At 38.2% G+C, this 24,662-nt stretch overlaps 1 protein-coding gene across 1 annotated transcript; it reads right to left on the bottom strand.

The window, feature by feature from the left end:
- Positions 1–1,091: 1,091 nt before the first annotated feature.
- Positions 1,092–24,365, bottom strand: SP4 (Sp4 transcription factor). The gene is made up of 5 exons (XM_010019943.1): positions 24,285–24,365; positions 22,242–23,799; positions 3,314–3,542; positions 2,882–3,081; positions 1,092–1,339 (listed from the first exon to the last, which is right to left on the bottom strand). The coding sequence occupies exons 1-5, from the start codon at positions 24,363–24,365 to the stop codon at positions 1,092–1,094; spliced, it is 2,316 nt and encodes a 771-aa protein (XP_010018245.1).
- Positions 24,366–24,662: the final 297 nt, after the last annotated feature.

The raw sequence follows: 24,662 nt of genomic DNA on the forward strand, positions 1-24,662 counted from the left end.
TAATTCTTTTCTTTGGCTAGTAAGTCAAAGCATAAAGAACCCAGCACATTAACCACAGTATAATAAACTAATATTTACAGAGAGAAGATACTGGAGAATGTGCTACAACACTCAATTGTCTGATTAATTTCCATGAATTCCAAAAAAATTAAAACATCCAAATACTTAAAATTGAGTTTTTGTGATTCATTTTACCTATGACTTAGAAATGGACCATAGATGTTTTAAAATATAATGAAATGAAATACCCAAAATTAACACAAAAGTTGCCATATTCATTTTTCATCCTACATAAAGATACCATCACTTTAGTAAAATCTCACATTAATCTCTTTCTACGGTTTTATCTTTCTTACTGTATACACTAATTCTACATAACCTTAGCTCTCCAAACAAAGAGAGGAATTAGAACTCACTGATTGTCATCTATACACACTACTATAATGTAGTGGTCAAAATCAATCTGAGGCCCACCTCAGAACCACTCTGCAGCACGTACCATCCAGCTGCTGTTTGAGTAATTCCAACACTTGAGAAAAGACGGCCAAAATCAACTGACATGTTCTACGGACTGAGCAAAAACTTAAAATATTTCCACTTCTGTTCAATCTGTATTGTTTTGCTGTGCCTTGTGGAAAAAGGATACTCTCTTGAAAATATTACAAATTTATTTTAAAAACAAAGTACCTTCATCAAATGATACTAATCCCAGCCAAGGTCCACCCTGTTTTACATTGATATTATCTGTTTTTATAAACACATTACCATACAATGCTAAAACTGGGGGGTGGAAGTTCATTTAAAACCATTACATGATATACAGACACATAACTAAAAAAGTACAGTATGGAAATAATATTCCCCCATCTGTTTATCCAGTACATCAATTTGCGCTGTTCGTATTTTTGAAATTTTAGTCTTTTTGCACCGGTGTACACTTCCCATGCTGACCCTCCAACCTGGAACACTTACAGAAGTCATGACTGAAACTGTGATTTCCTGCTCTGTAATCCACTTCACCAGCCCACATCCATATCCTGAAAGGTATGTAAACTTAAGTGCAGCACTAGGTGTCCATATAAGTGATCCTTTCAGAATTCTTCCATGTTTGTTGAAACATTAGGGGTTGCTGGGTTTGAATCTTGAGAAATGGCAGCAACAGTGACAATTCTTGGAGAACCAAGAACCTCAGTAACTGAAGAGTCCAGTTCTCCTGAGGTAACAATAGCAAGGGCTGTTCCACCACCCTTCTTGTTCTGATGAGTTTTGACATGTTTTGAGAGATGGTCACTTCGCATAAACCTTTTAGAACATTCTGGACACTCAAATCTCTTTTCACCTTTTTTAAAAGAAGAACAAAACCAAAATGTTACTGAAAGAGAGCACTGAACACCACTTGATCATGTGAATCTGACCCTTTTCTAATCAACATTTGAAGCATCTTTAAAAGGATACAAAGTTTTCTTTTCTACCTGTCTGATTTCCAGGTGTGTTCTGTTCAGCCACATGCCTTTGTCAATCTACTCTTCACTACTAAAATGTTCTCAACAAATATTTCTATGCTGTGATTGTCTAGTGAGAAGTTTGAATTTCAGGTCACCAGAGAATTTTCATTAACTTCCATAAACCTGACAGAGTAGGAGAGATAAAAAGCCCTGAAAGAATGACTTGACAGCATTTTTTAAGAACACTTTTGTTATTTAGATATTTTTGTTATTGAAGAGAATTTGGAAACATGATTCCCAAAGGTCCATGAGGATGTATGAGACCTACATTAAGACTGATAAATTCAACATACTAAAAAGTCCTGTCACTGTTCAAATGTAGTTAGCACTTAGACTACAAGTGCTATCTTCTTTTCAAGTTGGGGGAGGAGACAGACACCTTCCTGGGGCTAGAAACAGAAGGAGGTTGATAAAACTTTCAGTTTCTAAAAGGTCCACCTTTCCAATCTGAACTCTTACAAGAATGTGCTTTACCAGTTCTCACTTGGAACTTCAGGAAACTTCCCAAGAAGACCAAATCTGATGTATGGACTAGGTTTAATAAATTTCGTAAGCATTGAGCTAGTCCAAGTGAGGAGACAATAGCCCTGGTCCATGGACAATCCTACATGATCAGAGGACAGGTGCATCTCTCCTATGAAGACAGGCTGAGTGAGCTGGGGTTGTTCAGCCTGGAGAGAAGGCTCAGAGGAGGCCTTAGAGGAGCTTCCAGTGCCTAAGGAGGGCCTACAAGAAATCTGAGAGGGACTTCTTACAAAAGGGTATGTAATGATAGGACAAGGGGGAATGGCCTTAAACTGACAGAGGGGAGATTTAGATTAGATATTTAGAAAGAAATTCCTCCCTGTGAGAGTGGCAAGACATTGGCACAGGTTGCACAGAGAAGCTGTGGCTGCCCCATCCCTGGCAGTGTTCAAGGCCAGATTGGACAGGGCTTGGAGCAACCTGGTCTAGTGGAAAGTGTCCCTGCCCATGGCAGGGGGGCTGGAACTAGATGATCTTTGACGTCCCTTCCAACCAAAACCATTCTATGATGCATGCCTGATCTAAATCTACAAAATTTAGATGATGTACTATTTCATCACAAATAGTACATCAGCTATTTGTGATAGAAGTCATCTTTTTTTAGTATAGGTACAGAAGAACAGTTTGAATAGATCTCATTTTATCTATAGATCTAATTTTATTTGATTTTACGGTCACCTTGATTTGATGAAAACTGAAATCTACCACCTCCTTTGTTTTAAAGTTACTTTATTTACATTTAAAAGAAGTTTTCAGAGACCCTAATGAGTAAGAACTTTGATATCACTATTTAACCATGGCCACTATGATTCAGACTTGCTATACTATGCATACAGAGAGGGCTAACCAACCTGTGTGGGTTCTTCTGTGTCTCTGTAACTCATCACTCCTTGTAAATCTCTTGCCACAAAACATCCAGTTGCATACAAATGGTCTTTCACCAGTATGCCAGCGCAGATGTGCTCGAAGATGAGATGTCTTGCCATAAACTTTTCCACATCCTTCAATATGGCATATATGTTGTTTCTTTTTTCCTGGTTCATTGCTGCCCCTAAAAAGATCAAATTTAAACAGCTAAGTAATTATATTCTAAAATATTGCTAGCTATTAGGAACAATATTTTATGCTAATAGAGACAATTATAATTCCCTGTCTAAAAAGAAATAAAAATAATTCCTAATAGAAAACATTAAGAAGGTAAGCAGCATAAGAAAAATCTCATGCCCAAATGAGGTGAGGTGTGATGAAATGCCTAAATACATACTGATAGAATTTACATTTACCTTCCTTCTCCCTCTCTGCAATTAGGACATGAGCAGGCAACTCTTCTCAATCTCTTGCCAGGTTGCACTTCCTGGTCAGAAGCTTGTTGAGCTTGTTGTAGCTGCACTTGTGTTATCTGATCAGGACTAACAGCACCAATTGCTGCATTAGCAATGCCACCTACTGCTACAGTAACAGGAGCTATCGTGGCTTGCTGTACTTTTACTCCATCCTGTCCTTGCTGTTGACCTGTAAAATATGAAATTGTGTACCTTTTATTAGTATTTTCAATATGTGAAATGAACAAACCAACTTTATACATTTTATAGAACAAAAATCTACCTAAAGTTAAGGGAAGCCATAAAACAAATATTAAATCCAGTCATTTTCCTGAAGCACTACCACAGTACTTAGATAGCCTTGTTTAATGTAATTTGTTATTAGAACAGTGTAAGACCACAATACTGACTGATATTAAGAAATGCGAACTAGTTTAGCGTTTTCTTTTTCTCAAAAACTGAGGTAAATGAGAAAACATTAAACAAAATCTTACACAGAAATATCAAATCTATTGCCAATTAATGTCTCATGAATAACCTTTGAAAACATATCTATGTTCAGAAAACTACAATTAGCTAATTATAAAAGTTGCTTTATGGCATATACAGAATTGTCACTTCTACAATCTGTCCTGAACCAACAGAGCCACAAAGGAACTTTCACAAAAAAACAGAAATGTTGTAGGACTAGACCTGAACAACCTACCATACCAGAGCTTTACAGGTGTTCTTCCACAGGTTTCTCCACCTGGGATGGTGTAATCCTGGTTATATGCACAAACTAGGGGACAAGAGGCTGGAGAGCAGTCCTGTGGAAAGAGATCTGGGGTTTGGGTTGATGGCAAGTTGAGTATGAGTCAACACTGTGCCCTGGCAGCCAAAAGGGGCCAACAGTGTCCTGGGGTGCATCAAGCACAGCATAGCTAGCCAGTTGAGGGATTGTCCCCATCTACACTGTACTGGTGCAGCCCCACCTCAAGTACTGTGTGCAGTTTGGGTGCCTCAATATAAGGACATCAAACTGTTAAAAGTGTGTCCAGAGAAGGGTGATCTTTGGTGAAAGGCCTTGAGGGCAACACTTATGAGGAAAGGCTGAGGTCACTTGGCTTGTTCAGGTTGGAGAAGAGAAGGCTTTCGGGTGCCCTCATTGAAGTCTACACCTTCCTCAAGGGGGGCACAGGAGGGGGAGGTGCTGATCTCATCTCTCTAGTGACCAGTGATAGGACATATGGAAATGGAATGAAGCTGCATCAGGGAAAGTTCAGGTTGGACGCTGGGAAAAAGGTTCTTCAACTGGGAGAGTGGTTGGTAACTGGAACAGGCTTCCCAGGAAAGTGATTATAGTACCAAGCCTGTCAGGGTTCAAGGAGTGTCTGGATGATGCTCTTAGTCATATGGTTTAGTGTTAGGTGGTCCTGTGAGCAGCAGGGAGTTGGATTCGATGATCCTTATGGGCCTCTTCCAACTTGAGATAACCTATGATTCTATGGTTTGTATTGAGAAGGAAATATGTTTTCAAGAAGACTGTAGTCTTCTAAATGCAGCTTGATTGAATCAAATGGAATTCTAACACTGATTTGATGGATTAAGAATTCAATTTCATTGCATAAGTTCATTGATCTCATTTGCTTTTTTGATGAAAGGAAATCAGGATTATTTTGCTTTAATATCAAGACAGTAAAGACTGTTCCAATACAGATAAGAAGTGTAGTTCCTTGAACAGCAGGGCAATATGTTTGTTTAAAAAGTTAGTACTGTACAGTCTAAGAAAATAATGTGACTAAATGTGACGCAGAGATAAGACTTCCAGCCACAGTCTGACAACACTGAATACTAGTCCTGCCAGTAACATGAATGTGACAAAACATCATTAGATGTTTTGCCATGTTCAAAAATTCAGTGCTTTCATACAAGTGGGAAATAAGAGTAAACACTACCTACTTACTGAGATAGTGTAATGATCAACCAGCACCCCTTAGAATAGACCATAATATTTTAAGACTTAGAGTCCTCAGAATCGAAACATTAATTTAAAACTTAGAAATCGCCTGGAGGTAGCATGGTTTAGAGAGATTCAAATGGGTTCTCCAGCTTCTCAAGCTTCCATAACAGACACTATCTATGGGGATTAAGACTAAGAACACTCTCTGAAGTCTAAACTGCCTAGCTACCAAATGGGTTTATATACAGCATAGCACAGGATAATGACTACTTCATTCACATGATTGCTGAGGAGCAATATATGTTTGGACTGGCTATCTTGTATAACATCATGATAACAGCCATAGATGAAACCTAACACAAACCCCCTAACACCACCACGTATATGCAGACAGGTTAGGATGAAAGAACGTGATATACAGAGAACCTCCCCAAATGACTTGACTGTACTCTAACAAGCCACTGTTGGCTACAAGATATAGAATAAGTGTATCTCATGCCTAAGTCAGTACCAGGTTACTTTCACTAGAAGCACTGACCAAATTTTCCCAATTCTCTCTCTTAGTTTCCTCCTGGAACTTGCACCTGATTGGCCTAGATACAGATCATAGAATCATAGAACAGTTAGGGTTGGAAAGGACCTTAAGATCATCTAGTTCCAACCCCCCTGCCATGAGCAGGGACACCTTGCACTAAACTATGGCGCCCAAGGCTCTGTCGAACCTGGCCTTGAACACCGCCAGGGTTGGAGCATTCACAACTTCCTTGGGCAACCTATTCCAGTGCCTCACCACTCTCACTGTGAAGAACTTCTTCCATATATCTAACCTAAACTTCCCCTGTTTAAGTTTAAAGCCATTACCCCATGTCCTACCACTAGAGTCCCTAACAAAGAGTCCCTCCCCAGCATCCTTGTAGGCCCCCTTCAGATACTCGAAGGCTGCTATGAGGTCTCCATGCAGCCTTCTCTTCTCCAGGCTGAACAGCCCCAACTTGCTCAGCCTGTCTTCATACGGGTGGTGCTCCAGCCCTCTTATCGTCCTCGTGGCCCTCCTCTGGACTTGCTCTAGCAGCTCCATGTCCTTCTTATGTTGAGGACACCAGACCTGTAAACAATACTCCAACTGAGGTCTCACGAGAGCAGAGTAGAGGGGCAGGATCATCTCCTTTGATAAAGATGACTTCCTTGTTTTCTTAAGCAGGCTACAATTAGTGACAGATGCTAAGTACTTTTGGTTCTCTGGAAAGAACAATGAACAAACCCAGAAGACTTAATACTTGAATCCCACTTGCTGTTAGACAGATAGTAAAACAAGCAAACAAATAAACAAACAATCTTTTAGAACTCTGGTATTCACAGCAGAGGAATCATAGAGAAAGAATTACAGGCTTAATCTTGAGTGCTGATCCTCAGTATGTCTAGGGCAGAACAAAGTCTTTCTTTTCATAATAAATTTAGACCCAGTCCATTGTCATTTTTTCCATATTCTAATGTGAAAGAAAAGCATTCATGAGAATCCTTGAGGAAGAATATGATATGGCAAGTAGAACATTATGGTATAAATTCATATAGTAATATCTAGTACTTGGGTCTAACAGTGACAGAGAAGGCCACAAGAGCTTCTACAGACAGTACTAGTCCAGGGGCAAGTCCTTGCCAGGCTGTTAAGCTGCTGAAGTGCTGACTGAGTGCTATGAATAGCAAGAGTCAAAAAAAGGCTGATCATTTTTGTTACATCTAATGCTCATCTTAACATGAATAATGCGATTGCTTGTGTTTAAAAACAGTTGCAGTTTTTGGTTAGCCAAAGGTAAATAAATTAACAGAAAGAACTTGCTCAGCTTGTCTCCTGCAGAACACAATCCACAATCTGTCTGTTAAACATACCCAAGATGCAAACTCCTTCAATTCACAGACCAGCACTATAAATGAGGAGCCTAAAGTGGTCACTGTGAAAACTAAAGGTGTAACAGACATTATGGCCACACCTACTGCAGCCTCTTAGGCTGGTTTCACTATCAGTCACATTTTCAAGTGCGTTAATAAGAAATATCCCTTGCCATCACAGTCTGTTAGAGGGATGACTTCAGCCATGTCACAAAGTCCTATTTGAGCAAAAAAGTCCTAGGACCCAAGCAGTCTGTGGTCAGAATACAGCTGGAGAGCATAATTTTCTCTCAGTTTTCCCCTTCTTTCTGATTTTCTTGAGTTGATATTAAAGTTTCAATGCAACTTCCCCCCCCCGGCTGCTAGAGCGAGGCTTTTCAAGATGTGAATTAAGGCACATGAGCTTTGAGGACGACTCCTTGACTCCTTTTTTTTCACTCCGTGACTATTGCTAATGAATGTCCAACATACAACGCTTGCTGGATCTGGCCAATCCACATTTATGGGGAAGCCTGTTCAGGACTTCTAAAAACCCAATATATTGTGCTGATTCAATGCAAATCAACTTTCAGTCTCTAAGTCATGAGACTATAAATCACACAAGGGTCTTCTGGTACTTCTTCACTGCTGACACGTACTTTATCTGCTCCAAATGTTCCCTCTCCCATGTGAGGGCCACAGGTATCTTGCTATATAAGATGCACACTACCGAGCTACAACCTTAACCTATTTATTAAATGTAATATAGTGTTATATCTGAGTAAAAGTTCTTCATAATAACTGTAAAGGTGACAATAAAAATACGAAAGAGAAAATGCCAAAGTAAGGTTGCTTAGGCAGACAATTATGTTATCCATACGGTTTCAGTTAAACAGTATTAAATGACTGCTCTTTAGATGGCATTAGCAAAGGTATTATATTTTCTGATGTGAAGGCTGATTTTCTTCTTTAAATTAATCTCACCAAGTTGTTATTTTAAACTCCCTTCCCTTGGATTTCACTTTACTAAACTCAAAACAGAAGGTTCTGAAACTCAAAATATCACACAAGCTTTCTTATTTAAAGATCCAGGGTATAATATTCCATAAGACACTCTACATTCTGAGGAAAAGAGTCACGGAAGAAAGCACACATTTCTGATAAATATTCTTTGCCAGAGATTTACATAGTAATCAGAAAACACTGAAAAGCTTAGTAATGTGATCCCTGGACTTAATTATTGTTTTGAACTCCTGAAAGAGCATCACAAGAAGATAGTACAATAGTAATACACAGGAAAGAAAGAAATGCATCTATTCTCACTTTTAAATTGTTAAACAGAAAATTCTTTATTCTTTTTCTTTGAGAGTAAAATGAATGTATTTTAGACCAGCTGAAAAAATCTTTTGAAGAAGAATCAGAAAATTTTCACAAGCCAACTGACTGAACATGCCCTGGTCTAAATCTCAACATAAGCGTACTATGGTCTTGAGTTGTATGGGACTTTGTTGTGGGGTTGTTTGTTTGTTTGTTGGTTGGTTTTTTTTTTTGGTGGGTTGTTTTTGGTTTTTTTAGAAAAAAACCCTACATACTAGAATCCACTATGGATCACTAATGGGTTTAACTTCCACATCATTAATACTTACTAAGGAAGATAAAGAAATTTCATTATTTCTTAAATCAAGTTTACTGAAGAAAAGATAACTGTTGATATGAGTTTGTCAGCAGCAACAAAATTAAATCAGGGCAACTTCTAAAACTTTATCCAAATTAGGCTTTTTCAATAGACAGAATCAAGGTATAAATTAGCTTTTTATTTGAAACAAGGCCTGCTTAGTCTAAAAACAGGTGGCTGAGATCATGTATCCACACAGGAAGAGAATGATCTGCTGACACTTCTTACATGGAGAAAAAAGACCCATTAGAAATAATCCAAATGGCTTCTTACTAGGGGCATTGAAACACCATTTAAAGCCTTCTAGAAATTCTGCTACAATCCTGAGATCACTTGACACTGCTTCTTGCTAACATACTCCAAACCACAAGACCTGATATCACCATACTTCACCATTCATAATCAAACCTTTGAGTAACAAGAGCTCTCATGTTCCAACACATTTCAGAAAGAGGTCTAAACAAATCATTACATGAGGGAACAAAGTCACACTTCAGTTCATATATGTTATTCTGTACAAGCTGTCAAAGCAGTCACTGCACATTTATACTTGCTTTTATAAGAAAAAAGTTTTTATCAAGTTCCCATGATTTCTTGAAAAGTGATCTCCTGAAATTGTGAAACATTCTTGATTAACAAAATCATCACTGAACCTTTGTATGTCTGAATTTTATTGTACATGCTGTCAGGTTATAATGTTAAGCTACAATGAAATGTTAGTGTACAAAACACTGATGCAAATTACAACATTGCATTTCATTTTTTCTCAGATCTAAGTTTTCTCTTTCTTTTGGATAATGACCACGGCAATTTGACTATAGGACAATATGCAGACAACAAAGCAACCTGATATGGTATTCATTTTGCAAATCAAATGCAATAAGACTCTCGCTTATTGCACTATTGCATATATGATTATGATTAAATATAACCGAGAATAACTTTATAGAAATTTGTAAAGCTTCTCAAATTGAAGAACCTGAGTGATTTTAGTCACTAATCTTTCCCATTTAAGCAGTTAAATGCATTACTTGTTACCGTAAGATGCAAGATTATCAAGATAAATGATTGCACATCCTTTGTTCTTTAGCATCACTTACTCAGCTTTCCAATTTTGCAGTAAAACTGTGTTTTAACAGTTACAACTCATATACGCTTTCGCCATACGTGAGTCTGTAACACATACATTCATGTAAGAAAATTCAGCAATTTTAAATAAATTACTATGGAGCCAAATAATACATATATAGACATACATAATCAATTTTAGGCTTCAAAGCTAATCTGTGAAATAACAATCTCCCATAACACCACCTGGATGATTAAAGAAAGCTAATGCATGGTACCTAGGAAGTACTTTCCTACAGAGTAATTGACCACTGAAGATCACTGAAGGCTTGGCTATCCATTGTAAGTCAAAACAAGTTTCCTTTTACTACATGTAGCACCTGCATTCCTATTCCTGTTCACCTGAAGCAGCAAGCACGAAAAAATTACTCTTTGAGGCAACTGGGGCAGAAAGGGAAGAAAAGGACTTCACTTTAATAATCCACAGAAATCATGGGAGTCAAGCTTTAGAACAATTAATCTTGGAAGAAAAAGAAATTGAAGACCAAGAAAAGGACACTTCTATTTTCTGGTACTTGGTTTCCTATAACAATTTGTTTAGATTTCCTGTCCTTGTGCAACCAGCATCCACCATTCAAAAAGATGACTGCATTAATGACAGAATTGCCTCTGAAGATTTGTTCAACTGCATATTCTTAAAATGAAAGAAGGTCACAAGTGACATTCATAATTCAATGTATATTACTGCAGGACAGCTAAGTCAAGTCAATGACAATCTGCAGAGTTCCAAAGCTCTACAAGCATCAGAGCTGATGCAGCAACTCACCCATTCAACAAATTACTGATGCAAAGCAATGGGGGAAAAGGTTTCTCATCTCATCTTCCCCTGCATACACCAAGTACAGTCAGCTTGCCAGCATCCTTTACTCCAATATTCTTTTTAAACAGTGACATACAGGTGATTTATATTTTACGTATTTACAAATTTTATATTTAAAATACAACATGTTTATATCTATTACAACATTTTATATATCATTTTAATTAATACATAGCCAAGACTTAAAAATTTAAAAAAAATCTGTGGCAATAGTTCATATTCAGACAATCTTCTTCTAAACAAAATCTACTAGGGAGGAAGTTTCATGCAGAAGAATGAAATGCAAATCAAAAATTAAATATATGTGAAGACAATATTGAGTTTCAGTATTTACACAGAAGGCAATACAATTCAGCGCTACTTAAGTGGCACACAAATATCTCTGTCCTCTCTTCTACCCTGAAGCACGGGTTTATAAAAGTTTGTGAAGAAACAATATGTGATAGAGGGAGAATTCCTCAGAACAGAAACTTTACATGGGACTGCATGGGAATGCATGGGATCCACACATTCTGTAGAGAAGATCAGTTTGGAGTAAAGAAAGGAATTGGATCCATTCAGCTCTATTATAATAAATTTGGGTCAGCACAGCATTGTGTCCAGATGCTACTACAAGCAGAAAGTTCCCAGTGCAAACTGCAGCATCAACTAAACATCTCTTTCCTACCTCCTACAGGAGCATCCCAGCAAGTTTCTATCTTTTGCCTGTTGCCGACTTGGACAAGATTTGCAAGAACTTGTTATCCTCTCCTCCAAAAGCTTCCTGTATGAAATGTCTCAGTGTGTTCAAAAATTACTGAGCAGCATTCTAATTAAGCTTAAGTTCTGTGAAAAACACCATTTAAAAGCATGAGATTTAAGGCAGTAAAAAGTAAGTTTTGGGGGTTTTAACACCTGAAACTGATTTTTTTTTCGTCTTATTCAATAATTTTATCAGCAACACAAAGACAAAACAGTGCCCCAAAGGTTTAATGAAGGTACTTTAATGACTCTTTAAAAACATAAGCTTTACCCAAGTGCTTTAGGACAACCTGATGTTGCTTCAGTACTTTGAGAGAAAAGTTTTCCTAGCTAGTAGTATCTTTCATTGAACTAAAAGCCATTTTTCTTTTTATTACTTTATAATTTCATTAAACATAATAAAGAGCTATCACAACACACAAAGACCTACACAGAAACAACACAATCAACCCTGGAACTACAGTTTTCACAAACTTTAGTCTTTCACAACTGAGTAGAGGTTTCGGTCAAAGCAAGGCAATGACTCTGGTTGTTCTGAATGCTGTGGCTTCAAATGGAAAGAAAATATGGTCAATTTATTAGCCTTTCTAAAGATCAAGTTAGAATCAGAAAAATAACTTTTTATACTACTGCTAAGGGAAAAGACCCTTCCAAAAAAACGCCGATTTTCATTATCATTGAAAAAACAGTCAAAAATAAAAGTGCATTTAGGATGAGTGTTCAAAAACACTTCTCTGCAGATGAACACCAGTAGTACCATGAATACTGAACTTTAGAGCAAACAGAAAACTGAAAACCCAAGTTCAAACTGCGCTGCAGAATGTCAGATGCACTGCATGGAAACTAGTAGTACGTCTAAGAAATTAAGAGTTTTAAGTTTACTTTTTTGGAACATCTCCATCTATCCGAACAACCTGAGCCAACTCTCAGGTTATTCTACAGGTCATAGACACAACAGAACATGGCCCAGTTCTTCTTCCCAACTCTTCCCCTTAACTCTGAAATACGGATAGGACTAGAAAAACATACTTGCTATTAGTCTTTACGGTCTGACTAGAGGAGCTCAATACCTGACAAACTAAACCAAAAAATCCCCAAAACAACCAAACAAAACAACCAACCAAATGCCTGTCTTACACAGTTCTGCCATATGGAAATTAAAATATTGGTCTCAGGACGTGTGGGGTTTAGCATCTCAGTTCAATTTCTGCATATTGCCATGGAAATAGTAATAGCCTAATCCTGAAAGGACAGAAGGAGGCTGATATGAAAAAATGCAAGCTAAGTTTCTAGCACTCTTTTGGGGAGTAGAGGTGTGTGTGTGGAGGTTTGGTTGGGTTTTGACTACAGTTTAGCTAGCTGGCATATTTTACACTTGAAGGTTCATCAATGTCCTTGTAGTAAATATTCTGCATTTTGGCTATATGAAATGTTATCTTTATATTAATCAAGATGAAAGTAAATATGCCTGTATGCACAGGAGGGATAAGTTAACAGGTACATACATGGGAAATCCTTTCAACAGAAAGGAAGATAGCTGACTTTAAAACTAGGTTAAGTTGTATAGCAGTTAAGTTATTCCCAGTTAAAAAGAAACAAACCACCACCACCACCACCAAAAAACAAACAAATCACTGGCAAGGTGATTAAAAGTTATCAGGAAAAACAAGATTCATGAAACATTTTAAAAGACCTGTTACAGTAGGATGAGACATGAGACACAGCCTATGGGTTGATAGGCTAACCAAAGACTATTTTGTTTATTAAAGATGTAAAAACTGTAACTTTGTTACAGCCTTAAACAGGAAAAGACCAACAAAGCTACATAGTATATACGATTATAGAATCACAAAAGAAGGACCATATAAATCTCTAAGATCCAAATCCTAAGAAGCTCTGCCATTGTCTCCTGTAACATTGTTATCCCTATAAAATCGTAAGCTTAATCTTCCTTCTTGGTTCAGAACAAACTGAAGAGCTTGATGTTTTCATCAGTTACTTCCTGATGACCAAACAAGATAATCAAGGCCTGTATTTCCTAAACTTCAGTATATTGCTCAAGGGAAAAGTGGTCACATCATCACTTGAAACTATAATTAAAGTCAGACTTGTTCCTACCATGTACCCCATGGTTTTTTTAGCAGAAGGATATTAACTGACCATTTTTTCTTTACAACAAAATGAGTCTGCCAATCTAAGTATGCATGTTGGGATAACGTGCTTTACCAATGACCAGCTGATCAAGGTATATGATTTATCCACTGTCAACAGTATTAAACACCACTGGAAACTCCATTCTGAAGAATGGATGCATACAGAAATCCATATAACTATATAATTATACCCCAAACTAACCTAAAACTAAAAACTATATACCCCAACTCAGCATGTGCCAAGATGCTACTTTTCTCAAGAGAATGCATATGTCCAGAGCTATTGTTTTGGTGAAAGTGTGACAACACGAGCAAAATATTCATTATAAAAATTGCATTTTCTTATGCAGTCCTGACTACTTCCAAAGCTACTATGCTACAGCATATAAACAAAACAACTTTTATTAACTTTTATTATCCATCAAAATCACTGAATGCTCAAAAATAGTTGTTTTTCAACAATAATGTTTATAATTGAAATTAACATTCCCCTTAGAACATGAGGTCTTATTCCATATATAATTATTTTTTTAATAATCACCATTGCCATTAAACATTTTTAATATATTAAACCAGTATTAATTGATTTATCTTATCTACCAGTACCAAAATGATATGAAGCTTAGTACTCCATAATTTAAGTTACACTGAGGAAACTATCGAGATCAGATTTTTAACATGCTTCTTGCTGCCCACTTGCCCCAGGTGGTAATGGAAGAATGAGAAGGTTGGCTCAGCATGGATCTAAGCACAACTAAAAAATTAAAAACACAAACAGGCTTATGAAGATGTGCAGTGTCACTCAGCTTGCTTGCTTGACATTTTCTGAACATGAAAGTTCAGCCAATTCATTTCCTGTTCTATGCGTTCTGATTTCTGACAGCAGGGAATGAGAGATGGGATGACAATACCTGATAGTCACAGAGAATGCACCTGTACTGATGAAACATTTTTAGAAGACCAATACTCTAATAGGGAAACATAGCTTTATTAACATTATTCTTTGAAGACTTAGGAACATACATTTAATCTAAACTTACAATTTAATTTAATTGAAGTTAATAGGTTTCTAATTAGCCGTTTCTGTGTTATTTCACCTAGCAATTCTAAGCAAAGTTGGTACTCAAAATGCTTCCCCTTCCCATTTTATCTACAAGTAATGATGAAGTCAGGCACTGCAACTCACAGGTCAGGCAGAAAAGACTTGTTTTCCTGAGGCATTTTTATCAGTTTATTCTCCATAGGCAATTTAGCTGAACAGGTATACTGCACATTCCTTACACATCAAGTTCAAGAACTGTATATTGATACTTCATTTTTAAGCTACCATTACCAAGGCAAATGTTTGTTTTCTCTAGCACAGTTTGTTATTAAACTGTTTCTGCCACTGTTTTAAATTCAGTTTAAAAAAAACCTCCAAACCAAACCAATTCTGTTGTTAGAAGACTAAATGTTTCTCCTATAATTACTCCGAAGCATTTGAAAGGGATGCCAGTGCTATAATACTTAGAACACTGTGGTTCTGCAACAATTCTCAGCGCAAGGCAACCTGAGAACAGTTGTAAGTGACCTTTCATGACTCTGGAAAAAGTATGCTAGATGTCCATACTCCTCCCAGCTACACCCTCAGAATGCCAAGTAGTACACTAAGAAGGAAAAACCTAGGAAAGACTCTTGCTTTTTTCCTGGTTTTGTGGAAAACAGCTCAGTGCTTTGTACTTACCTTCTTACTGCAGTTTCCATAGCTTACACCTTTTTTGATTCAAGGTGTTTGCTACAGCATGCTTGCCAATAAACATCCAGGAAAATGCTGGATGTTATTAAAAAGCACCAAACAGGGTCAGAAACACCTTTGACTTTTAAATTCATAGAATGGTTCGGGTTGAGAGGGACCTTAAAGATCATCTAGTTCCAACTCCCCTGCCATGGGCAGGGACACCTTCCACTAGACCAGGTTCCTCAAAGCCCTGTTCAACCTTGCCTTGAACACTGCCAGGGATGGGGCAGCCACAGCTTCTCTGGGCAACCTGTGCCAGTGTCTCGCCACACTCATAGTGAAGAATTTCTTCCTTATGTCCAATCTAAACCTACGCTCTTTCAGTTTAAAACTGCTGCACCTTGTCCTGTGACTACAAGCAGGCCCTGGTAAAAAGTCTTTCTTGTAAGAATCCTTTCTTTATTGAAGCCTGCTAGAAGGTTTCCCTGAGGCATAATCTTTTCTAGGCTGAACAAGCCCAACTCTCTTAGCCTTTCTTCACAGGAGACATGTTCCAGCCCTCAGATCATTTTCATGCCCTCTCTGGACTCACTTTAACATGTCTATGTATTAAAGCGAGCCCATAGCCTGTCTTCTACTGGGGACCCCAGCACTGTACACAGCACTACAGATGGAGAGCCTCACTTCTTTTTTTGCACCACAGGATACAATTTGCTTTCTGAGCTGCAAGCACCAGCTCATATTCAGTTTTTCATCTACCAATATCCGGAAGTCTTCCTCTGCAGACCTGCTCTCAATCCATTCATCCCCCAGCCTGTAGTGATACTGGGGACTGCCCTGACCCAGGCATACAGGACCTTGCACTTGGCTTTGCTGAACTACAAGGCTTGCACTGGCTCACTTCTCAAGCTTGTCAAGGTCCCTCTGGATGATATCCTTTCCCTCAAGCAAATCAAATCAGCTGCACCACTCATCTTGGTGTCATCTGCAAACTTGCCGAGGGTGTGCTCAATGCCCTAAGCCTATTAATAAAGACAATGAACAGTACTGGTCCCATTACAGACCCCTGAGGGACACCACTGATTATTGATCTCCATTTGGAGATTGAGCCATTGACAGTAATTCTTTGAATGTGGCCATACACCCAATTCCTTATCCACCAAATAGTTCATCCAAGGCTATTGTGTGGGACCATGTCAAAGGTCTTACATAAGTCATGGTAGAGAGCAAACAGCTGTTCTTCCTTTACCCACCAACACAGTCACTCCATCATAGAAAGTTCCTAGATTAGTTGGGCACAATTTGCCCTTTGTGAAGCCATGTTGACTCTCTAATCCCCTGCCACCCATATGCCTTGACATAGCTTCCAGAACAATCTGTTCAGTAATCAGACTAGGCACAGAGATGCAGCTGGCTAGTTGGTAGTTCCCAGAGTCCTCCTTTTTACACTTCTTAAAAATGGGTGTGATGTTTCCCTTCTTCCAGTCACTGTTCCTAACTTACATGCATTTAGTTTTATGTGTCATTTTATTCCTGCTTAAAGAATTTGCTAACTCCTCTGCAAAGTTTGAACCAGAATGATAGTAATATCTAAACTATGTCTTCAGTGCCACACAAGAAGAGTAAATAATGAAGAAAAAGACCTTGAAGACAGGCTGAAGTTGGATGCAGACAAATGAGAAAAAGCACAAGAAAGCAGGAGGTGACCTTGAGATACTGACAAATTGCTTAACTACTAATAGTAGTGCAATGCAAGTAGCTAATCAAACAGAAAACTGCCTTAGTAACTGACATTACTACAGAATACGAAAAGAAGGGCAGGGTTCATTATGTTCTTATTGGGGTGTTTTAAAAACACTTGGTATTGGACTTCATTGTCATTAATAACTGTTTTAGAGTCCACACTGCATCCCTGCAAAAGACTTGAAACATTCCACTTCCAGTACTGCCAGGCAACAGACTGTTCCACTAAACAGAAGTCATTTCTCCAGGTCATTTTGGTGGATAAGCTCCAAATTCCCCATAATTCAGGCCATGTCACCACTCATCTTAAACAAAAGGGCTTGAATTTGAGTTGCAAGTGATGGAATGTGGTGACTTTCACCTAAAGCAACTAATTACACTTGGACAGAATATACATAAAGTACAGGCAATATTTTTCACTATTTCTAAAATAGAGTGTCTCATACACTTTTATATGGGAAAACCACCATCATCATGTAACAAAATTACTTCAAAATGTACAGTTAGGCTAGATACAAGTATGGGGGTTTTAATATATAAGAAACAGGGAATTATTCTGAAAAGACATCGTCTCCACCACTGCCACTAAATACCCCACTGTCAGCAAAAACAATAAGTTCAGAAAAAACCCTGGGAGCTCTTCTGAAGGCTCCAGTAAAAGAAATCCTACAGACAGAACACAAAATCTTTACGGGAAAGCCACTAATACTCAGCATCTCATTACATTTTAACTGGCCTGCTTTATCTCACCCCATATTCTTCAGCATCCACAAATGTTAATATTCTGTCCTATTCCTAACAAATACACTCCAAGCAAAGTGTTTTGAGGGACAAAAAAAAAACCCCAACACCTTAGTCCACCAAAAGGAAATAGCTTTATGAACTATGTATTTTTCTTAGAATCTAGTACTAAATAAAACAAGTTCCTTCACATAATCACTTATATTGCCATTAACACATCCAGACAAATAAAACAGCCTGAAAATAAGCTTTAAAAAGGCAAAGGATACCTTATTTTACTAAGGGGATGGGAACCAGGGTGGGGACAGGAATCCTTTGAACTTGCATCTACAGCTGTAACAGCAGAAACCTTGGAAAAAAAGGGAACTGTAGAGGACCCACTGGTCCCCAAGCTCAGAGGGGCTAAATTCAGGAAGTCACCAGCTATTAACATTAAAGACTATGCTGTTCCACAGGGAATTGTGTATAAAACAAGTCATACAGCACAGAAGAAATACTGACTTTATACAGAACTAGCTTGCTTAAAGGCCACGACTGATCTCATAGCAAGGCAGGTATTTGTAGATCCTTTAATGTTCAAGTAAACAAAACTGCTTTTATATAGTCCATTGTCTGATTAGCTTTTAATTAATGGCTTAAATATCTGTTTTTAAGGCTTACATACTTAGTTTCCATCTTCTCATCCAGGTTTCTTCTGTACATTTAATTACTCCTTTGACTGACACTTTGTATATCTTCCCAGCAAAATTAGACAATCGCAGAAGCAGGTAGACTGGAAGGGACCTGATGATTTCAGATGTCCAAGCCCCTCGCGTAAGCAGAACCATGTCCAGAGAGCTTGAGTATCTTCAAAGACAGAGAGTCCACAACCACTACGCAACCCTGTCACTGCTCTGTCGCTCTCACAGTAAAAAAAAGTAATTTTTCCTCTACATCACTGATATTGAATGACTTTTCTCTCAGGCCAAGAAGTGAAAGGATGTGATAACTACTCTGCTTTGCCCTGCTTTTTGACCACACACAACATATAACCCAAAGCGTTATACTTACGAAGAGCAACATTTAAACTTTTAACTGAAAAATACACTCATACACACACACACAAAAAGACACAAATGGACTTATTCATCTTGCTTGGTTTACAGTAGAGCCTATACACCTTGGGACCAGAGATTTTGAATAACAAGGTTATAAAAAGCAGATCAAATATTTACATGAAGATTTTAATATTTTTCTTCCCAATGTGAAATTTATCTCTTTTGGAAATTAGAATCCATCTGACCCAAAAGAAGGAAAAGAAAAAAAAAAAGTCAATCTCAAAATATTTCTATAATTCTATAACTTAGCATTTTCATAATAATAGAGCTAAGAATTTGTTATTTGCAGTTAATTATTTAGTGTTCTATTGTTTTACTATTTCATTTACTACTGAAAAACTAATTTACCTAATTTACCTAAATTACCCCATTGTAGAAATAACTAGAATAACCAATATTCGTGGAACAGAAATACAACACCCATAAAGGAACAGTTATTTCAGACAAGTACTTCTTGCAATTCCCACCCCACCCCTGCAACTCAGCTGGCTTGATTGGTTGGGTTTGCCTGAAGGACAAAGGAACTTTTTTTCCCTAACAAAGTTAGAGTATCTGAATCAATGCATGTGATGAGTCATTCACACAGTCTTTTCCCTGACACTTCCTGGACATCCTCATATAGCTCATTTCTAAAACCTACTTCTACTGCTCATTTGTACAAAATAATCCACTTAAGGAGAGTCCAATTAATGTATAAAAGAGTTTACATTGGCAAACTCAAGTACTACAGAAAAAGTAGTCTGCAGATGTTGAAGTAACTGAGCTGTTCTTTTTTTCATGAAGGTTTCCTGTAATCATGATAGCAAAAAGCATTTAAAACAAAAAAACAACCAAACAAAAAACCACAGACACAAAAAAATGCAGAAAATCCAAGTAATTTAATAACCCTGATCAAGACAGCTTATTCCTTATAAGCAGCAATAAAAGTTAAGATTTTAGCATGTTTATAATTTTCTACCTCATAATCATTCTTTGCTTGAATACTTAATACAGCATTAAGGACTGCACATCATGTTCTTCACACTCCTTCCCATGCTACCATGTCCCCCTTTCCCGAAGGGTAGCAACAGGAAGATTCACAGGAGAGAAGCAGAGATAAATAAAAGAAAGAAATTTTAACTAATCTCTCACATTCTCAAAGTTTGTTCTTTCTCCTTAACCTACAGCCTGAGGGAACAGAAATAGTACCTTATATACGAAGGAATGGAAAAAAGGTTGGAGGATTCACTGCTGCTAGCATAAAATTAAAAATACTATGGAAACAGCTGTAAGGCCCGCAAGCGGAAGGGGTTGGGAGAGTGGGGTGTAAGGAAGTGGAGGGGAATTCAATGGTCACAAAACTTAAGGCAACATATGAACCCTACATGGCTAATGCTTGGCTTCTCCAGGACAATACTTGTGACTCATTCCCCTGCTTTCCTACTCAGTTACAAATCTCAATCCCTTTATTTTCCAAGGGACATCACTGCACGTTAGCAGAGGTTCAGTCAAGATAACAGAGCAAGACGATACCCAGAATCTCTTGTTCTAATATCTACTAGTGCATACTAAACACCACTAGTAAGCAGGAAAGAAAAAAAAAAAAAAAAAAAAAGAAAAAGAAGAAACCCCCTACATATAGAAAGGTTCTTCCTGCACCCCCAAATCTAGGCAGTTCCCAAAGCTGGCTTCCTATGAACAGTCCCATACCAAGCTAGGGACTTCCATCTAACAAGATTAGTCAATCAACATCTTCCCATCAAGAAAAATTTTTTCCAAGGTGAACTGCACTGCAAGATGTTATAGCAGCTGGTCAGCTCCAGCTAACTGAAACTTCTTTTTTGCATCATTACAACTAAACACAAGGTCAAGATTTTAGTCCTGATTACCCAGATTAACATTTCTGTAACACTCCTTAAGTAAGCCAGGTTTAGTGCATCCAACTCAGCTCTTCATATTTCAACATGCCATCAAGTGCCAAAGAGTACCATAGCAGATCAAATTCTCCCAATGGCAAATTTATTATCAAACTATGCTTGATCTCCTCAAAAATGTTTCAAATAAAGGGAACAATAATTTGCCCAGTTAAATATTTCTCACCTTACTATACAATTACTAAAAAAAAAAAAAGCCACAGGTTAAAAGTCAATAGGATACTAACATTTGTTTATGCAGACTGGACAGTAGGTGAACGTGAGGTATTTTTCTTATAGTTTCATACTGAAAAATTGTGTCTATAGTTGGTTATTTTTAAGACAAGAGTTTAACTACTACAGAAGGCAACTTTTACTTGTATGAAATAAAACCAAGTTCATGTAAGTAGTTAAACTAGCAGAGAGAACCCCTAAATCAAGTTTTATCTGAAACATTAGAAGTTTGCAAATTTCATGTAGATTTGCCCTTGTAGGACACTGCAGAGATCTTGCACAGAATTTGCTTCAGAACTAAGCTCTGTTATCCAGCCTAGAGCCTTTTAATTGCTCCTTTACCAACTATTAGACCAGTATAACCAAAGAGGCATTTTATAATGCATATCAAGAGTTCATCAGCAAGTACTGAGGTACAGTTACCAATTGTTTTTATTTTTTTAAAAAGAAGTCACAGGAACTCTGCTGTGCACAAACATACCTTATACCACTCAATCTTTTTGCAGAACTCAAACATTTAAGGGAACAACTTTAGGAGCTGGTGCAGAATACAACAAATAGTTTAATACAAAGACATGCCATGACACAAGATATCCCAGTCCACACACTGTCACCCATTCTACATCCCTCATGCAGAGATCAGGAATACTGCTGGTTGGAAAAAGGTTTTTGTTGCATTTTTTAAACATATCAAACCCTCTAACAGTCTCACATTCACTCCTGAAGCCTACAAGTCTTTAGTAAGGTGGAGAAGAATAGTTTAACAAATACGAACTGTTCCATTTCAGCTGACACAACTGGTAATATTAGCTCAATTTTTAGCAGAAGTGTCAGCTATTTTAAAATCTGAATGTTAGTGATAAGTATAAGTTATTTCCTCACAGTTAAGGGTTTAATACTTATTAAAGAAAATCCTGGGAAAAAAAAATATTAATTTAAAACTGTCTGGTATTCTTCCAATAGTTAAAAAAAAAACAAAACACAACAAACAAACAAACCCAAAACCAAACAAAACCGACCAACCAAAAAAAAAAAATAAAAATAAAAGAAAAAAAAAACCAACCAAAACCAAACCCAAAACAAGACAAGCAAACAAGCAAAAAACCCCAAACCAACCCAAAACTTTGACAGACCACTCACCTGCAACACTGGTAATGGTAACAGGAACTCCTTGAACTTGAACACCTGCAGCACCCAGGTTGGCAACACTTACTGTTTGAAGATTAGGTACAGAAGCAAGCTGGGCAGCACTCAGAGTGATGGGGGTACCAGCAACAGCCACTGGTGCAATTTGGGCAATGGTTGTACCACCACTTGAAGACACAGGGGTAATGGTTAGTTGTTGGGGTAACCCAGCATTTTGAACTTGAAGATTTGAAAGGCTTTGCAGATTCTGAACCTGTACAGTTTGCCAGCTGATCTGCCCTGATGGTGTTAAGGTTGGAGCCCTGATGAGCACCTGAGTTGGACTCACTGCCTGCAGCTGAACATTCTGCAAAGGCTGCTGTTGGATGGTCTGTATAGTCTGCCCTGACTGGAGCTGAAATGACTGTGGAGAAATGGCCTGAATAATCTGCTGTTGAGGCTGCTGGATCTGTATCTGCTGCAGAATAGGCTGCCCTACGATTTGGACCTGCTGAAGGGAACCTGACTGATCCTGGACGTTCTGTAGTCCATTGGACTGAAGCTGACTGGAGCTCTGGGCTTCAGAGTCTGTAGCAGTTGTCTGAGGTTCTTCAGTCGTCTGCTCTGAACTGCTGCCTGCTGTGCTTGTGTATTGGCCTGTTTCTGCAGAGCTTACTAGCGTGTCACTGCTGGTTAGAGATGTTGAGGCAGTGGTTGTAGAGGTGGAAGATGAGGAAGGAGACTCTGGCATTGTACTACCAGAGGCAGAAGTGACAGGTGTAGATGCTAGCTGATTTCCATTGGAAACTCCACCCTCAGGAGACTGGCCAACTTGACCTGAACCTGCTCCAGCTGACACATTGTTTATCACTGGCAATGCTAGTGTTACCCCACCAATGTTTATAGGTAATGTTGTTACAACTTGAGCCTGAGTACCAGGAATAGTTTGCAGTTGCAGTGGTATGGAAACACCAGGCCTAATTTGGACTGGTACTGTCTGATTTGCTAGGTTCTGAGCAATAACATTCCCCGAAGCTGTCCTATTTGCAGTTGTGAGGATAGCTTGATTATTCCCTGCAGGAATAAGCTGAATTTGACCCTGTATGTCTTGCAGGCCAGTAGCATTAGATGGATTGATTTGAAGTTGTTGACCTTCTGTTGTCTGGATCTGTGGGATCACTTGGTATTGGACACTACCACTTGGATTTTGTACTTGAATGACTTGGAATTGTCCAGGGGTTGTTGCAGAAGAATTGCTTGATTTGGTTTTTGAAGGAGATGCACTGCCATTGTTACTGCTGGAAGGACTTCCTGCACTTGAGGCAACAGAAGATCCTTGTTGAGCAACATTATTTTCTTTTGAAGCAGAAGAAGAAGCAGCAACAAGCTGCCAAGCATTTCCAGAGAGCTGAGTTGTTACCAATTCTAACTGCTGTGGCTGATTCTGAAGCTGCACCAAACCTTGGTTGGGATCTATAATAATCTGCTGCTGTCCAGATCCTTGATTCTCACCAGGAGTTCCTATTTTGCTGCAGGTGGCTGCTAGCAAAGCAAGAGGTGAAGGCTGAGAATCCTACCCGTAAAGAGACAAAACAGAAGAGATTCAGGAGAAGAGCATGAGTACAAACCATCAGAAGTAAGCATTAAAGTTTACACAGGAAGCAGAAAAAAAAAGTGCTTCTGCATAGAGACAAATGATACAGCTCTGAATAAGGAAGTACATATTTCTATAAGTAATCTTTAAACATAAAACCCCCAATTATCAATGAATAGCCAGGACCTCAACTGCATCCCTCAATCCAGTATTTTATCCACACCCACCTGAAAAATTAAAAGAAAATCTTTAAAAATGCTTCTATTACACAGAAAGAAGCAGGTCACTGCAGAGTCCTCCAATCAAAAAAACCCATGTTCAGGCAGTAAAAATATTGCCCCCAACCAGCTACGTTTCACCCAACCCAAAGAAAGATGCCCTGGGCAGGAAATGCTGTTGGCTGAACATTTCATTTTAAATGCTAATAGTTTGGGCGCTTCCCTACTCGTGTGTGTGTGCTTTACCTGTGAGCCTCCAGATTTCCCTTTTTTATTATTATTGTTGTTATTCTCTGCCTCGGGAGATTTCTCTCCCTCTGTGGGCATAGTTTCCTCCTTCTTTTGATCTGCAAAAATATCAAGTGTAACAGGTTAATTATTCACCTTCATTTATACAACAACAAAACCTACAAGCATATCGGTTTTGGTTCTCAGCTTGTCGCCTTTACCTCTTCATAAAAACAACAACGCAAATCATTATTACAAAAGAACGAGTCCTAAGAAACGTGGTTTGAAACCCAACCCATGGGGGCTGGAGAGTTAACACCCAGAAAGGGGAGGTTTGGTTTTCTCTCCCAGAGACAGCAGGAAAAAACCACCCACAACCCTCCTCCTCCTCCTGCC

This window comes from Nestor notabilis, unplaced genomic scaffold, assembly GCF_000696875.1.
Source record: "Nestor notabilis isolate BGI_N333 unplaced genomic scaffold, ASM69687v1 scaffold9618, whole genome shotgun sequence".
Lineage (NCBI taxonomy): Eukaryota > Metazoa > Chordata > Aves > Psittaciformes > Psittacidae > Nestor > Nestor notabilis.

Excerpts from the sequence above, each read along its gene's own strand:
- SP4 (XM_010019943.1), bottom strand. The coding sequence starts at position 24,365 with ATGCCCACAGAGGGAGAGAAATCTCCCGAGGCAGAGAATAACAACAAT. Across the intron at positions 3,543-22,241 it reads TACCATTACCAGTGTTGCAG|GTCAACAGCAAGGACAGGAT; the intron begins GTGAGTGGTCTG and ends CATATTTTACAG. Across the intron at positions 3,082-3,313 it reads TGCAGAGAGGGAGAAGGAAG|GGGCAGCAATGAACCAGGAA; the intron begins GTAAATGTAAAT and ends TGATCTTTTTAG.